This window comes from Artibeus jamaicensis, unplaced genomic scaffold (assembly GCF_021234435.1).
Source record: "Artibeus jamaicensis isolate MK-2021 breed Jamaican fruit bat unplaced genomic scaffold, CSHL_Jam_final scaffold_3307, whole genome shotgun sequence".
Classification (NCBI taxonomy): domain Eukaryota; kingdom Metazoa; phylum Chordata; class Mammalia; order Chiroptera; family Phyllostomidae; genus Artibeus; species Artibeus jamaicensis.
The window spans coordinates 2,862,783-2,880,998 of NW_026522040.1; the positions used below are offsets into that span (position 1 = coordinate 2,862,783).

Genomic DNA, 18,216 nt, shown 5'->3' on the forward strand with positions numbered 1-18,216 from the left:
TAGGTAAAGGCATTTCCTAGTTTCAGCCAAGTCACCTGTGAAGGCTACCTCAGGGGCAGCACCCGTTCCTCAGGGGATCTGGGCGACGGGAGGTATTCATTCGTCTGATGACTGTGAGTGTGTCCAGCAGATGGCAGCATGTCACTGCTAATCCCTTACCACACCACACGCTGGTCACTCCAAAGAGGAAAGCCTACAGCTTCTCCTGCAGAAAACCAAAGTAACCATCCTGGTGCAATAGGTGTAAAGAAAACAGCCGCCTTGGAAGGGATTCAACACTCTCGGTCATGCCAGAGATCCTTGCTGGCCCTGGTGAAAGTACGAGGTCAAGGAGAAAGCAGGGCTCTCAAGGGACATATTTTGTTTCTGGGCTGGTTTTACCCTTCTGTCACCCTGATGAAGGCGCCCAGTTTCCTTCCAAGGGGAGTCAGAGAGGTTACACTGGAAGATGCTCTAGTTTCCTGGGGAGATGCCCTTTGACCTGGCGGGGAAAGCGCCAGTTCGGTGCTGGCAGTGCTTCCCTGTGCTGCTTCCTTCTGGGGCTGGTACTGGGAACTTCCTCCCTGGTCTCTTCAGGGTTTCCCCTCCTTCTCATGCCCTTGACAGGCTGGTGCTCCCTCTGCCTGCAGTGGTTTGACAACTCCAGGCTGTGACCCCGCACGTCAGTCCGGCCTCGTCCACGGGTCCAGCTCCCACACGCAGCTGCCCACTAGACACCTCTCTACCTGCAGGTCTCACGGGCGTCCAGACCCATCGTGCCCCCATCAAAGCCACACCCCTCCTCCTGCAGGCTCACTTCATTTGATGGTACTGTGACCAAGGCAGACGCCCATGCCAGACCGTGGGGGGTCATCCTCCACTCTTCTGTCTCCACCCTCACGATTCAATCTCTCTCTAAATCCTGCCAGTCTGAGCTCCTTCATACTTCTCAAATCTGCCTCCTCCATCCCTACCAGCCCTGACCCACCTCCAACCCTACACCTCTCCCTCTGAACAACCAATCACCTTCCAGCTGGTCTGCAAGGCCCCTGGTTTTATCACCCTCAACTCCATTTCCCACGTAGCTGCTGAAACCGTCCACTTGGAATCCAAATCTGACCATCTCACTTTTCCACTTAAAAGCCTTCAGTCACTGACAGGCTGAAGTCCAGACACTTGAACTTCGTCACCCAGGAGTATTTACTGAATGCCAGGTGCTGTTCTAGGCCCGGGGTCTAGAGAAGCGAACAGGGTCTCAGGCTGCACACTGGTATTCCTGCCAACAGTGTACAAGGGCTGCAGTTTCTCCACGTCCTCTCCGACGCTTGCCGCTTCCATGACGGTGACCCTACGGTGGGTGCAGTGTGGCGTCTCACTGCGGGTTGGACCTGCATTTCCTTAATAGTGACATCACTTGAAAGTGATGGTGAGCATCCTTTCAGGTGCGATTGGCCGTCTATGTGCTTCCTTTGGAGAAAGGTCTGATCCCACCCTATGCCTAATTAATTAATTAATTAATTAATTGAAATAGATTTCTCCCTCAGTAGTTTTACATTCACGAAAAAACTGAGAAGATAGTACAGAGGTTTCCCAGATAATTTATACCCAGTTTCCCTATTATTAACAGCTGATATTAAATGGTAAATCTATCAAAACAAATGAGCTAATAGTGGTACATTAGGGACCGAAGTTCATGGTTTGTCCATATGTTCTTAGTTTTTCACCCAATGTCCTCTTTCTTTTCCAGGACCCCGTCCAATGACCACATTACATGTCCCTGTCATGTTTTCTCAGGCTCCTCTGGCTGTGACAGCTTCTCGGACCTTCCCTGGTTTTTTGTCTGTGACAGTTTGAGGGGCACCAGTCAGGTACTGTGTCGGGTCTTCCTCTCTGGATACACACCTGATGCTTCTTCTCATGACTGTGTGGGGGTTATGGGTTTTGGGGAGGAAGCTCACAGAGCTAAAGTGCCGTTTTCACCCCCTGGTACCAAGGCTGCGCCCGTCAACGTGATTTATGCTTGTTGATGTTGACCTTGTTCACCTGGCCCAACTGCTATCTGTCAGATTCCTCTACCGTAAAGTTGCCTCCCCCCAGTCCGCAGGTATTCTTGGGGAGGAAGTCAGTGGGTGTGTCCTGTGTTTAAGGAGAAGGGAAGAGTAGCTACATAATTCATTTGGAATTCTTCTGCACAGGAGATTTGTCACTTTCTCCTCATCTACTCATATATCTGTCCCTTATTTATATCAACATGGACTCACTGGTATTCATTTCTTATGCTTTGGGCTAAGATCCAATGCCACTTTGTTTCTTTTGCTCCAACTGTCCAGCTCTGACCACAGGAAGCTCTGTGGTTGGCTGCAGAGCCCCTCAGACACACTCGCATCAGTGTGTCATGCATGTGGATTTCAGCGCTTCCTCCCTTTGTTACTGCAAGATGGTCTTGGCTCACCTTGGGTATTTCTTTCCCCAGCCCTGGAGTTGCCCATTTCTCCCAGGGGCCTGGGGTGCTTTTATTTGAGAATAATATTAAAACCAAGCTCTGGGCGCTAGCTGTATTTACTGCTGCTGGGGTCCCTCTACCTGCTCTTTAACTGGGCTTTGTCTTTGTGTTATTGGTCTGTGAGGGTTCCTTAGACATTCTGGCTATGAGGCCCTTTATCACATATATTATATGCAAATATTCTCTCCCAATCTCTTGGTCTTTTCATTTATTGATTCAATTTCTTACTGAGTTAAACAAACACGGTATATTGTACTTCTCTGTATAAACCTGTGTTCAGAGGAGGCACTTTAGGCAAGGTTTTTTTTCTCCTTTGGTCCCTAGGTTTCAAATGGTTCTTTCTCTACCAGGGAGAGCTCTCAGCTGGCTTCTGTGGAGTAAATGTTCCTATGTACAAGCACTACAGAGAGGAAACACAGGTCTTCACTGGTTACGTGAATGTATCTAGACCAGTTCCAAAGCTCACGCAGAACTGCTGGAAAGGGAGGGGGAGGCTCTGTGGAGCAGAGACTGCCCCTCATTAACAGTGAAACTACCCAGTTATTTACCCTCTAGAGGGACCACGACTCTGCTTCACGGTGGGAAACACATGATGAGCACCTATGCTGGGAAGTGCAGAGCTGTCTTAGTGACCAGCCAATGAGAAACGATGACTTTTTGCAGATCACAACAGAAACTCTCTAATCGCTGTATTCCCTGCCGGGGAATGGAGGACGGAGATGCCCATTCCCAAGCACACGCAAGGCTTGTTTCTCTGCCAGGTCAGTTGTGTAGGGAAGATAAAGGAAGGCAAAGCAAAGCACCTCAGGCCTCTTGGGTGGCCCGCCAGTGGCCAGTTCTCCATCCTGAGCTAATACCACCTGCCGGCACTACCTGACCCAGATGAGGACGCCCTGCTCTTAAAACACTCTCTTCACGTGACTTCCTGGACAGGACCCCTCCTGGTTATCGTCCTGCTGTCCGCCCGCTCCTTTTCAGGGGCGTTCACTGGTGGCTCTCCAGGACTCCTGCACTCAAACAGCGGAGTGGGGGCTCGATTCCTGGACCACGTATGTTGTTCCTCTGCTTGTGCCCCTGGGCTCTCAGCTCTTGCTCTGCCTCATCGACTCCAATCCCGTCCACACGTGGAAGACTCCCAAGCTCCTCTTTCCAGCCTGGGCCTTTGTCCTGAACTCTAGATTTGTACAATACATGCCGCTCTCTCTTCTTTCTCTCTCCCCCGATGTCTAACAGGCATCTTAAACCTAACATTGACCAACCCATGCTCTCGATATCCCTTGTTTCTCTGTCCCTTCACCCTCCCCACCCAACCCCAACTCAGTGTGTCTCTCCAATGGGCTAATTTTCATTTCAGTAAATGAAAACTCTATCCTATGAATTGCCCAGAACAAGAACCTTCAAGTCACTGGCTCACAGCCAATCCTTCAGCAAATCCTATCAGATGATAGGATACATTTTAAAATATATCCTGACCTGACCACCTCTGATCCTCTCCACCACTACCATGTCGCTGTGAGTCACCTCAACTTTCACTTAGCAGAAAGTTGAGGTGACTCACAGGTTCGTCTGCCTTTGCCCTCGCCCGCACCCTCCTCTTCCCAGTCATCTGTTGTCAACACGGCAGCCACGGTGACTCTCGTACGTGTAAGTCAGGCCATGGATTCTCCTGTCCCCGAAGCCTCCTACCTCGCTGCAAGTAAGAGCCAACACGTCACTGTAGCAGTCAGCAGGGTCCCGGCCCCTCGGATTAGACCTCTGACCCGAGTTCCTACTCTTCTCCCCGTATTTACTCACTGTAGCCACACACTGCTTTTGTTAAAGGCCACGCCCCCCCCCCTCTGGGTTTGGCTCTCAGACGCCGTCCCTTGGTATGACGCTCTTCCCCTAGCTGTCCCCATGGCTTGCACCTACTCCTCCTTCAGCCCTGTCTTCAAATGAGCATGGCAGCGCGGGGTAAGATGATCTCTGATGAAGGAGTTAAACAGCACAGTCATAACTAAAAGTGCAAACTTTTTAGTTAATCTTCAGTGACTTTCTGGGACCAAGCATCTTTGTCAGTTTGAAAAGTAACAGTGGTCGGAACCGTGGCAGAGACCGTTACTAATGGGACAGGGTCTCTTTGTAACTCTGGAGGTCCCATAGGTCATCTGATTCTTTACTCATGCAAGAGTTATCCTCCTAGCAGAGATGAGTTGGAGTGCAGGCGGGTAGAAAAAGCGAGAGACAACAATACTATGTGCAGAAGAAGGAACATGAACGGAATCGCTGCAGAGCCCTAGTTTCTTGATTACAGAAAGGGTGTTACGCTTTCCACTGGCCAGGAAGGCTGCGGAAGTGAGACTCTACAAGAGCCTCGCAACTTTTTGTTAAATAAGTTTTCTGACACATGGCAACTAGTGATTAATTACTGTGTTAGAAGATAACATTCCTGTAGAGATTTGCTGGAAATACAGATGCTGCCCATGCTTGATTAGACATTGCTTAAGGAATGCTGAGGCACACGGCTCCAGCCTATTATTTCTGGCTATTTTGCTACTGCTGTTATATTTATTTATCTTACAGAGCTTCCAGTTCAGTGGAATTGATGGAACCCATTTCACAAAACCTGTCCCTAAGCGGAAACAGGAACGGAAATAAGATGAGGCTGTAAAGTGAGTCTGTGTGTGTGTGCACGTACGACAGCAAGAGGAGATGGGGGCCGGAGACTGTGAAGGGCAGGCGCACGCTGGTCCCTTCTGGAACACCTTCTGCTGCACAAAGAAAGGACCGCAAGGGAGGTGCCTGGTTTCTTACACACCTGGGAAGGAACGGACCCATGTCAGCTGATTAAAACTCTCGGCGCATCCAAGATGAAAGTGAACTTTGTCGTTATGAAAGCCCTTCACCGACACCAAACGAAGCCTTAATGGGGCCCCTGTTCATTCACCCAATACCCATGAGGAGGGCTCACTCTGGCCCAGGTACCTACAGACAGGACAGCCTGGCCTTCTGGGGCTCACAGTGTAGTAAGGAGATGTCTTCTGGACCAGGATCACAAGGCCAGACGTACCTACACTGCATGCTTACTCTCACCCGATTCATGACCCACTAGGAGTCAAAAATCACAGGAGCAGTCCCTGTACCAAGTGGCCACACCTCGGCTTACACCCACTCCCTTGGACATCATTCACAAATCCAACTGGGAAAGGCCTGGCTCGGCTGCTGGTGCAGCTATTTCCTGGCGAACCGCTTCGCTGGCGCTGCGCCCACCCACGCCAACCTCAGCGCTGCCTAGTCGGCCCTTCATTATTCAGATGCAGTTTTTTCTACTATGTTTTCGAGACCCTGACTGTCTGCCAAAAACTGTGTTAATTTACTTATTTCAGCTAAATAAAAAAATCATTTAAAAAGGATGATTGAATTTAGGAAATTATATTCCTCAGAGAATTAGTAATGCTTCTCTGTCTCCCTCAGGCCTCCGTGTTCTTATGTTCCCCTTGTCAACGTTATTATGAGGCTAATTCAATAATGAGATCATTCCCCATAAGGCCGACCAAATAAATGCAGCATCCAGTCACACCTGGTTTCTCTAAGCTGAGCAAGGAAGGCTTGCCACCAAATCTGGCCTAAAACAGGGAATTTAATGAACACACACATACAGACAAACGCAGGGAAAAGTAAGACAGGGAAGCAGGAGAGAGCGGCAGAGGACCAGGGTGGCAGTGGAACAAATGGAGTGGCAAATTGGAGAGGAGAGGTTAAACAGAAAGATCTATGATTCCAAAGCAAGATTCCCAGCATATGTCTTAATCACTGTCAAAGTGATAGAACACTTCACCGTTCCCTTAAACGTCTCAAGAATTGTTTCAAATTTTCTTGAACTTCTTAAGGAATCAAAATATCAAGCAGAAAGACCCAGAAGGATTCCTATGTTAGGCAGGAACATTATGGATTATTAAAAACAAATGACTTCACAGCTATAAAGTAGCAGGTGGAGTAATTCACCTGGGTGCACACTCAGCACCGAGACGCCACACTCACCGCCAACCCCCTTCAGAACTGGTCATGCCTTCATTAACGCGCCGAAGGCCTGATGACGGAAGTGAGGTGTAGGCAGTGTTGAGACCACATAAAGGGGGACTAAAATTAACTTTCGAGTCTGAACAGGCTCGAAACACTGTGATCAGCATCAAACACTGTGATCAGCAAACGTTGAAAAGGGAAAGTTCTGTTTCAAAGAAGCTTCAATGACACAGAGAGAGAGCATGGGTGGGGACAGGTAAGCCCCCCCCATCCCTGCCCCCCAATGACACAAGAGGAGAAGGTGTCACTTGGGACAAGATAGAAGAGATGAGAAAACATTCAATACCTGTTACTCAGAAGGACAGAGAACAATGGAAAAAAATCCAGATGTCTACACACTTGCAAATGATTAAGTGAATAAATTGTGGTTCATTTATACCATGGAGTTAAAAGTAATATTTTCAGGCATTAAAAGTCATATTTTCAAGGACTAGTAACAGTGATGGGAAACATCATGCTTTCAAAGACTATTATTGATACGAGTATTCTACAGTGAAATGAACACGAGACTACATCAGCATAGTGGTAACTGTGTAAGGAGAGAAATCGTAGGTGTGCACAGGAAAGAGAACCCACCTGTACACACAGCCTGTGAACAAAAGCCAGGAGCAAGTGCACCAGATACTGTGCTCTCCAGAGTCAAGGTTTATGGGTAATGTTTATATCGTTCTTTGTACTTTATATCACAGATATTATGCAGTTAGCATATATTACTTTTATAACCAGAAAAAAAGCAACATTTTATAGTAAAAAAAAAACTTTGGTTAGACAACAGAAAAAATGACCTGTCTAATGAATGTTAAAAATCCAATAGAATTTTATAGAATTACCTTATCTGGGAGTGAAAAACATCTATTTAATTTCTTTTGTTTTTTAAAAATTGAGATATAACTGACTAGTGATAACATATTAGTTTCAGTTGTACAACATAATGATTTGATATAGGAATATATCGCAAAATGATCACCACCAAAAGTTTAATTAACATGCATCACCTGTTTTTCTTTCTTAATGAACATTTTAAGAACCAATAATCTACTTTAGAAAATAACTTCACAGCCATGCATTCCTGGCTTTGGTACCAGGAGCGGAGCCCCGCCTGCCTGCTTACCTCGCAAAGTCCAGGTCTGCCTCCCGTGACATGGTGATGTTGGTCAGGTTCTGCTGAAGAACGAAAATGTTCCTGCACATTTTCTTGATGCCGGACTCACTGATGCGCCTGAAGTACTGGGCACCGTTGATGAGGATGCAGGAGATCAGGTGTCCTAGGCCTGAGGGACCAGCGCACGGCGGCGGGAAGACAGGACAGGACAGATTAGTGCCGCCTCGCAGAAATGAACACAGGGGGTTCCTTTCTTCTCACCCTCCGCCAGTGCTGATGACCAAAGATACACGTCTCTGAAGGCTGCATCCCCGGACGTCGCAATGACTGCGGAGCATCTGTACTTACAGATGGGGGCCTTTTCGCTGGCAACAAAACCTGGCAAATCTTTGGCCCCAGGACCGGTGTGTGTACCTGAGGCTGTTGTGCCAGGGCTCAGAGAACATGCCCAGTTTTCTTTTTTTTTTTTAAAGATTTTATTTATTTATCTTTAGAGGGGAAGGGAAGGAGAGAAATATCAATGTATGGTTGCCTCTTGTGTATCCCCGGCTGGGAACTGGCCTGCAACCCAGGCATGTGCCCTGACTGGGAATCGAACCATGATTCTTTGGTTCACAGGCCCATGCTCAATTCACTGAGCTGCACCAGCCTGGAGAATATGCCCAGTTTTAAAAACTACCAAAGTGCACGGGAACTCTTTTTCCTGTGCGGGTATTTCGGGAGGAGAGAGGAGAGGAAGCCGTGTAAATACAGCGGTGCATGGATTTCACCTCCTCTTCCTTCCACGAAACAGACAAGAATATAGCTCAAAAGTGGATTGGGAACCTACATAAGTAAAAGTAAATCAATGAGAAATCAGGGTATTGGCATTGGTGCTAACACACCTCGACGCTGGCAAGGGAGGATATTTTTGAAGTAGCAGCTGGGGAGAACGGAGGCAGGATCAAAGTGGGAAAGAAAAGCAGATTGTGTACCCCCTGCGGAGTTCCTACTGGACACCTGCGGACACTTCTATAAGTGGGTTTCGTACGTGGTTTGTTCTCATCTCCACAGGATTGCCGAGAGGCCGTGAAGCTGACCAAAGGGCAGGTGAGCACATACCGAACTGGGGGTCCCAGGCTGGACATCCCATATACTTACACTGAGCAGCCCGTTCAGAACTACCTGGGGCACATGGAGATGACCATTTTATAAAGCTAGGTTTCAATTCTAAATACTTGGAATGAAGTAAACTTCTCTTTCTTCTTTGTCCTTTATTCTTGCCGAGCTGGACTCTAGCAGGCTGTCTCCCCCAGAACGTGAATGCTGGTCTGACTAGTTGCAAGTGGCCTACTGCATCTGTTATTTTCGTCTTCTAAAGTCACAGTCCCTCCATGGCAGCTCTGTGGTTCAGATCAGAGCTCAGAGTGTGACTTCAGGATTCACGCTTTCCTGCCTTCAAAGTGAGTTTTCCCTTCATGGGACAGGATGAAGGTGGACCGGGGAGGGGAGGCTACACTCTCTCTTGCCTGCTACACTCACCAACATTGCTTCAAGGCCACAGACTCGCTGGCATGGGCCACTACTTGAGAGTGAAGTAAAAACACACATGGATCTTAAGTTTAACACCACGAGAATCACTCGTGAAAAATCTCTGTAGATCAAGTTTCTGCTGATCCTCCCGAGCCCATAACTTCAGGCATAATTCTGTTGTGCTGTTGGCAGTGGGCCCTCTGTGTAGGCAATGGGGGGGGCCTCCGTGTAGAAGAGTAAATACTAATAATCATATTACACACATAAATTTGTGTAATAAGTATGTTACACACAAATTTATGTAATAACGAATAATAAAACCAATTAGAAGTTGATCTGCTTTATATAACTACCACGTACCAGCAATTCTGTGCAAGCTCTGTGCGGAAGCGCCCCCGCCTGTCGTACCAAGGGAGGTTGGGACCCTGCCACTTCCCCACCTTGGGAAACTCAGTATTATATCTTTGGAACTTAGAAAATTATATCACAGAGTAGTAATTGGCTTTTTAAACACGAAGCCAGAAACTTGTGATTTCCTAGCTAAAACCTATTCCAAGTCAGAGGGTTATACCTAGGATCACATGTGAAAGAAGCATGTGTGCAACAGGAGAGAACTCTGGGGGCTGCGTGTGCTGGGCCCGGAGGAGCCACAACCGAGGAGAACGAGGAGGGGCTGTGTGGTGGGGGAGTGAGTTCTCTGACGGCCACCATGAGCTACAGGCAGTACCGCTGCCCCCAAACTCCCAGGGCCCTGGGCAGCCTTTCAATCCCTCTGCCTTTGGCTAAAGTCTCTGAGGGACATTTCCCTTCGGAGCACATCTCCATCTTTATGCATGACTTAATGAAAAAAAATTGGGTTTTGGGGATCCAAATTTGCTGGAACAAAACTGTTCTGTAAAGCGATCAATGGCCATGGCTCATCACTCTCCTGTCTTCACGTTGCTACGATCCTTTAGGCGATGTACCTTCTGATTTGCTCTAAATAATGCCGGTTGCATTTTGTGAAGCACCATGGATACTTTTAGCACCCAGACCCCCCCACACAAAGAAACCAAAAAAAAAAAGGGAACAGAAGATAAAGTCCTAGAAAGGGTCCCAGGAAAAAATTCCGCACAACAGCGTGGCAGGCGTCATGTTTTTCCGACGTTGAAGGCAGAAGGCGCTGCCTTTCACACCCTTCCCTGCCTGCCCTGCAGGCATCCACGGCCATCCTGAAATCGCTGCCAATCGGAGGTGTCTGCTGTTCTCTGACAATCATGCATTCTCAGGGAGAAAATTTCCCCTTTCGGTAACAATTTTAGCCACTAAAGGATTTCTTAGGGTTCTCTCCTCATTGTGTGTGCGTGTGTGTGATTCTTTTCCTTTATGACCTCCTCTTGAGTTAACTCGTGGCCCTCCACACATCCATCCAGCTTTCACGAGTGCCATGTCGGGGAGGCAGCTGGGCTGCCATCTGCCTTATCTTAGATTAAATCTCCTTATCAACCAGGAGCAGATGGCAGCCATATTGGTGTGGACTAGCCATAGGCAGAGATACCAGGTACTGCGGCTTTCATCAAAAAAGAAAGAAAAGTCTCAACAACCTTTTTCTACAAATTTGGAACTTCAATAACATAGAAAAACCAGGGAAACCATAGGCCCCCCGTCCTCCCCTACTCGAGGGGGCAGGGACTGGGACTGACCTTCAAATATGTACTGGAACTTGTGCTGCTGGAGGCTGGCACTCATGGCCTCTTCAATGGCACTGATGTCTTTGTTGAGCTTGACGACCAGAGGGTCGTAGTCCATACTTTCCACATTGGCGACGATGGCATAGTTCCCCTCCTTCGCAAGAGGGATGAGATAGTGGAAGCAGTGAACCCTAAAAAAGAGAGATTGGGGAGGGTAATAAGCAAGAAGTCTTTCTGATGCCAACAATGACCTTAAAACAAGCAGTGACCCTGTACAATTTTACAGGCTCCTCCCCTTTTTCAATGGAAGGCCATCATGGTTGTGCCATAAGACAGCTACGTGACCTCGAGCAAGTCAGCTTCTGCGGTCCTTGCTTATTTAATCCACGAGTTGTGGGGGACAGACAAATGAACGCTGAAATTCTTTTCAGCGACAGGAATGCATGCGTAGTGTGAAAAGCACCGCATTTTCCAAAAAATATTGTTGTCATGAAAATGAGAGGCAGAAGTCACAGATCTTACGTGTGTAAACTTTATAGTAAGACTGGATTGGTTTCAATTCCCGATTCCAACGTGTATTACCTGTGTGACATCGGGCAAGTTATTTCCTTTCTGTCCCAGTTTCCTTACCTGTGCGACAACGGGAATGATAACAACAGCTAAGGAGCTACTACACAGAGAGCATATCACATAGGGTCTGGCGTGATGGAAGTGCACAGTAAGTGTTGGCCACCATCACGATTAGCATATTTATTAACATTAATCTATTACTAAATAAAACACGGAGCAATGACGAATTTGTTAGAAATAGTGCGAGGCGCTGCAAAAGCCCTGGGTAGTATCCCGAATGACGCAAGAACAGGCTTGACCATCACCTTCTTTTTTTTAAAGTCAGGTTTATTAAGAAATAACTTACGAACAGGAAAATTCACCCTCTTTAGAATACTGTCCTAGAATTTCTGACACATGCACACAGTTGTATAAGAACCATCATAATCGAGTTAGAGAATGTTCTTGTCCCCTTTGAAGTCAACCTCTACTCATACCCCAGGCTCCTGCAACCACGGATGTATTTTCTGTCCCACATTCCATCTCGCCCAGAATGCCATACAAATGGAATCATACACAAGTGTCGCTGTGGAGAATGGCTTCTTCATTCTGCCTGAGATGAGTCCCTGCTGTTCACTCCTCCCACCTGTGGGGGCGCCACAGTTTCACCAGTTGGCATTTGCGCTGTCTTCAAGTTTGGGGTCATTGCAGATAAAACTACTTCATGTACGAACTGCTGCATAAGCTTTGTTTCTCTTTGGTAAATACCTAAAAGTGGATTGGTGAATCATACGGTAAGTGCATGTTTAATTTTATAGGAAACTGCAAACTGGTTTCCGAAGTCCCTGTGCCATGTTGCTTTCCGACTAGCAACGCGCAGGGTCCCAGCTGCTCCACGCCCTCCACCAGCACCTGGTGTGTCATTTCTTTAAAGTTTGGCTTTACCAAGGTGCACTTGGCACATCACACCGTAAGACATTTGAAGTGTTTTGAGATAGGTATACATTCTCAAAGGGTCCCCCCTCCATCTAGTTCATTAACACCTCCATCACCTCACGTATTTATTCTTTGTTTAGTGAGAACACTTAAGTTCTACGCTTGTAGAAAACTTCAACGATACAATCCAGCGTCACCAACCGCAGTCACCACGTTTTACATCGGATTCCCAGACCTTGTTCATCTCACAGCTGAAAGTTTGTACCTTTCTCCAGCTGCCTATTTCCTCCACTCCCCCCAGCGACCACTCACTCTTCTGTTTCTATGAGTTTGGATTTTTTTTTTTTAATTCCACGTGTATAATGCCACGACTGTTCGTCTCTCTTTGTCTGGCTTATTTCACTTAGCACAATGCCCTCAAAGAGTGTTTTCCAATTAAGACATTTTAGTCATTCCAATAGATGTATAATGACATCTCATTGTTGTTTTAACTCATATTTTCGTAATGACTGATGATGTTGGGCATATTTTCATGGACTTATTCTCCATATATTTTTGTCCATATACATTTGCCAATTTTTTTTTTAAATGAGGTTTGCTTTCTTACTAAGTTCTGAGAGTTCTTTATATTTTCTGGATGCAAGTCTTTTGCTATATATGCGTCTTTGCAAATATTTTCTCACAATCTTTTACTTGTCTTCTCTTTCATATAACAGTTCTGAACTTATCGATCCTCTGCTGAAAAATCTGCCCCCCACCTCAGAGAAGGCCCTTGAAGAACCTCCCCTCCTTCCCTGGCAGCCCCAGTGCTGGCCTCCGTCCCCCCCCCCCCGACTGTCTTCATCCTGCCCTGCGTTCCTTTCACTGTTTCCCTGAGGTCTTCTTATCCTCACCCAGGCCGTGCCTTGCAAGTCTGTGTTCGGGTCATTTTTCTTTGCATCATCCCAGGAGCCAGTGGTCTTGCCACCACCCAAATGGACTCTGAATCCAAACGCAAAGATGACATCTGGTGTGTTCTTGTATGTTTCGGCTAGTTTCCCCCAAATTTCTGACTTAGGTACTGCCGCCCTCGCAGGGTGAAGGACATTAATGACCCTCTGTTTCCGCTGAAGCTGTCTGTTGGTCATGAACTTCCTGGCCTGGGTAGTTCCTGTGTCATTCATGATGGCAGTCGAAGTTCAAGCAGCGAGGGAATGAAAGAGTCCCTTTTCTTTTCCTCACAGTGTCTTTCAAAGAATGGCTTTATATTTTGATGAAGTTCAATTTGTTATTTATTTCTTTTATGGACAGTGCTTTGGGTGTTAGATTTAAGAATCTTTGCCTAAGTAAAGTGACTAAAATTTTTTCACACTTTTTTCCTAGAAGTTCTAAAGCTTTAGGTTTTACATTTAGATTTATAATCCACTTTGAACTAAATTTTATATAGTGTGTGCTATATTCTTATAACCTCTTCATGTAAGGGAATCCAAATATCTTGACTTCCAGTTCACTTTCATGATGGGTGATCATCATCTAATGGCTGCTAATCAACTAATGACTAACTGCACCAATAAAAGCTCATTCTGACATCCATGTGCATTATAATGGGCAAAGTTATTTGGTCAAGATAGCAGTAAATTCACTGGCTACAGATCCCTCTGGAATCTGATCTCTCTGATGTAATAAAAGTCAACCAACCCTGGTGTAGGATTAATGACTAAGATAATTAATGGGTATTGTGGTTGAAGTTTACACTAAGCAGTTCTTAATTGAAAATAAAATCAAGCCATAAATGCTCAAGTATTTCTATAGTACATTATAAACACTATAACCCCAGGTAATGGGGAGGCCGTGGACAAAGGCGTGGGGGTGAGCAGAGAGGACAGGAATTCATGGAACTGATGGGTTCCTTTGGGTCCACAAGGATCACATGATGGAGGTGTGAGGCGAGCTGGGGGGGAGGGACCAGGGTCAGGCCTCTCTAGGCTTTGGAGGCCATCCATGGACTCTGGACTGTGAGAAGCCATAGGGACCCTCAGGCGGATGGTAGGGGGTGAAATGATATAATCAGACATGAGCTTTGGCAGGATCACTCTGGTATAAAGGGTGGACTGACGGTGGAGCACGGAACAAACCAGAAGTAGAGAGACTACGTAGGACATTATTCTGAACTGGAGGTGACGGCTTAGGAGATCCTGACAGGAGTGGCAGAGAGAAGAGGTGAACACTGTTTTAAGGGACTGTCTTCCTCTCCCAAAATGGTTAGAGATGAAAAAGAAATTAGTCACTGACAGATATCAACAATTTTTAGAAAAAAATTCTCCCCTCGTCTTTCGGATTCTGGCATCTCGTTGCTGACCTCAGTAGAACTTCGGCAGCAAGAGCTTCTGCCAGCACTGCTGATCACACAGCGGGACGGTGGAAGGTTCAGAAAGTGCACACTTAGGGTCCCAACAGGGGCAGGCAGTTTGCACTTGAACCTACTTGGAGGCCTGCTGATGGTGAGATTCTCCGCATCTTAGACTCAAATGGCAACTTAAATCTCTTCTTCTAAAGTTGCAATATGAAAGAATACTGAACGCTGTGTTATAGCCTCGCCATGTCCCTCATTTCTTGGGGGTGTCACTTGCCTCATGTTTCAGACTGTGGACAAGCACTGCTTGGTGGTAACTGTGACCTACGGTGACACAGGTAGAACGCCAAATGCCCTTGGATGGTTCCTGCACCACAGGACCTACCGTATTTGGGGACACTTTTGATTTGAACTTTAACAACAGTAAAGAAAAATATGGGTCATGAATGTGAAAATATTTGGGAGAAGAAGACACATTTTTGGCATTGGAAGTTGCTCTGGACCTCTTGCTAGCATTTCCCCTGAATTTTTGGTCTCTTTTATCGGCGTGCTTACTACAGTGGGTGAAAAATGCCAGGGACCCTGACTGGCCACTCTCCACTGCACCAGTGCGTGGACAACAGGCGCTAAGTTCTAACCTGTTCTCACCATAGGATGGGGATGGAGCAAACACGAGCTGACCACCGTGACAAGGACGACATTGGTGATGCAACACCTCTGTGTCCTCAAATACATGTAGTGAAATGCTCAGTGAAGCCAGAATCCCCAGACCAACTCAACTTCTTCAACAAGAGACAGGTTTGATTTGGTGAAACAGCACTTCATTCATCGGGGTTTGGTCTCAAGCCAGCCAATTCTCGAGAGTTGCTGATCTTTTTACTGAGCACCTAGTAGGCAGCAGGGCACTTCCTGGTCCTCAGGCCGTGACAGTGAACGAGATGCACCTGATTTCTGCCTCTGGGAGCGAACAGTCTCTCCCGCAGTCACCCACTGTGGGCACCGGGGGCCCAGAGCAGTCTACTATTTCAGTGTTGTTACACTACAGCAGAACGACTGGCTTGGGATGTGTCTTAGTCATCCTGCAAACGGGCTTGTCATTAACTGTAAAATAAAACAAAAAGCTTAGGACTACAAGGAATGAATAGTGTGAACGTTCATGACCTGAGGCACACGCGGAGCGTTGTTAGTTTTATATAATTCGCACTGTAAAGAAAACAGAGGCAAAATGGAGCATGTTCGTAAGAAAACAACCTGCATGTTGAAATAATGTTATATGAGGAGGTGAGGACATTCAGTTTCAAAAAATAAACATGTTTCGTGTTCACAGTAAAACTCAGCCTTTTTTGTTATTCTTTCTTCAAGTGATCTTTTTCTGTTTTTTGACAAATCTTAAAGGAGATAGATCGGTGGATGTTACAGCACCGAATGGTTCCTTGTAAACTTAATAAATAATGACCACACTGTGTTCAGCATCATAAAATAGTACTGCCAAGATGTACAAAAACAAAAAGGACAGAATAGAGGTTAGAGATTTAAAAGATTTTACTCAAACGTGTTCAAAATATCCCACTTGGAATTAACTACACTACAAGCAGGTAAGTCTAAATGCAGAAGGCATTGTGGGCTCACACAATCAATAGTGTGTAATTCCAGGAGCTGCAAGAGTAATGCGTCTGATGTTCCCTCGTTTTCCTGTGCAACCGGGTAACAGAGGCATCCGAATGCTTCTGAGTGGTTTTCTTTTATGCCTATTGCATTTACTTAGTCACAGAAAATACCTGTCATCCTATAAATAAACAGAAACTAAATATCACTGTAAGTCAAATTAGAAAACCCAGAGGAGTAGCTTCATTTCTGGACAGCTGGAGGTTAAGAAATGGGTTCACAACAATGCCGAGTAAAACAGATTCCAAACCCGAGAGGCTCCCTCGCTTGCTTTCCCCACAAGGTGCTCACAAGCAATAAAGACATAACTCACTGGACAAGATAACGAAGAATGAAGAAGCAAGTGGTACACAAAAATATACTACTTACTACACACTTTCCGGTGCTAAGGTTTCTGATCTGAAGTTTCGAAAGCCCATGTCCAACCGCTGATTTGTATTTAGATGCTACTGTATTTAGATGTCTATTAAGCATCCAAACAGAATGTCCCCGAAATGGAATTCTTGCTGTCCACCGCTCGCCCACCCTCTGTCCTGGCCCCGTCTTTCTCACTGCAGCTAAGGGCACTGGCTCTGACCCCGCAGCTGCTGGTGTCCTTAGCTCTGTCGGTCTCTCACGGCTTCCAGCCCTGCGCCCGATCTGATCTATCCACGAATGTTACTGGCTCTCCCTTCAGAGGTGTCTCAAGTCCAGTGCTCCTCACACTTCCACCGCCGTGACCTTGGTGGTCACAACGGGTTTCACCTGGTCACTCTGCTTCCATTCACCACTCTCCCTGAAATTCCTCTTCCATGTACAGCTTTTAAACATGTGAGTGAATGTCTGACTCATTTCGCTTAGCATGATTCTCTCAAGGTCCATCCACATGGTCTCAAATGGCAGTATTTCTGCTTTGCTTATGGCTGAGTAGTATTCCGTTGTGTATACGGACCACATCTTTATCCAGCGCTCAACATGGTAAGTGAAGTAAGTCAGACGGAAAAAGTCAAGAACCACACGATTTCAGTCACATGTGGGACATAAAACTGAAAGCAGCAAATGAGCAAAAAATGAAGAAAAGCAAACAGAAGCTCACAGACGCACACAACGGCACGCAGTTGCCGGGGAGGGGGTGGGGAGGGCAGTAAAGGGTGAAGGGGGCCGACTCTGTGGCGGCGGGAAGGGATCTGACTGTGGGTGGTGGGCACACAGTGCGACGTGCGGATGGTACGTCACAGAATCATACGCTTGAGACCTATATAATTTTGTTAACCAGTGTCACCCCAGTGAATGTAATGTTTAAAAAGTTGGAAAAAGTGTGAATGAATGATGAATGAGTGTGTCTCCCGTGCAAAGCCTCGTACGCACCGGTGCACGTACCTGCCCCTCCACGCCTGCCCGCCCCCGTCCGCGGACCCCTCTCCCTTCCAACCCTGACTCTGTCTCAGGGCCTAGTGAGCGGTTCTCCCTCGGAAGAGCCTGACACTCTTTCCCCCCGGTCTTTGCACAGATGGTTCCCTCCCACTGCCTGGTCACGTTTTCTCTGAATGCTCTACCTAAAAAACAAACAAACAACAAGATCCCCCTTGCTGGTCGACTGCAGCCTCTCCCTGCGCTGCCAGGAGGCCAGCACCGGCCGTGTGCAGGCACTGGAGCACCTGAAAAGCCACCAGTCCCATTCCAGGGGGCCGTGAGCGTCCAGCATGCAGTCATCAAAGGCTCGGGCCACTAATATAAACGATCTCCTTAATAATTTTTATGCAAATGACACGTCGAAGTGGTATTTTGGTTACACTGGGTTCAATAAGGTGTGTTGTTATCATTTAGGCTTCCCTCTTGTTTTCAAATGTGACTGTGAGAAAATGAAAATCATCCATGTGCTCATGTGTAGCTCACTTTATATGTCGACTGCGTAGCACTGCTTGGT

The 18,216-nt window shown here is 46.7% G+C and overlaps 1 protein-coding gene and 1 pseudogene across 1 annotated transcript in view; both read right to left on the minus strand.

Annotated features, from left to right (window-relative positions):
• EXOC4 (exocyst complex component 4) overlaps positions 1 to 18,216 on the minus strand; it is a 678,192-nt gene that overhangs the window by 39,472 nt on the left and 620,504 nt on the right. The window contains exons 16-17 of the mRNA XM_037165795.2: positions 10,841 to 11,019; positions 7,656 to 7,815 (exon numbers count right to left, since the gene is read on the minus strand). Coding sequence (XP_037021690.2) covers positions 7,656 to 7,815; positions 10,841 to 11,019 — 339 coding nt within the window. The remainder of the gene's footprint in view (positions 1 to 7,655; positions 7,816 to 10,840; positions 11,020 to 18,216) is intronic.
• Positions 13,038 to 13,491, minus strand: LOC128626142 (40S ribosomal protein S24-like; annotated as a pseudogene).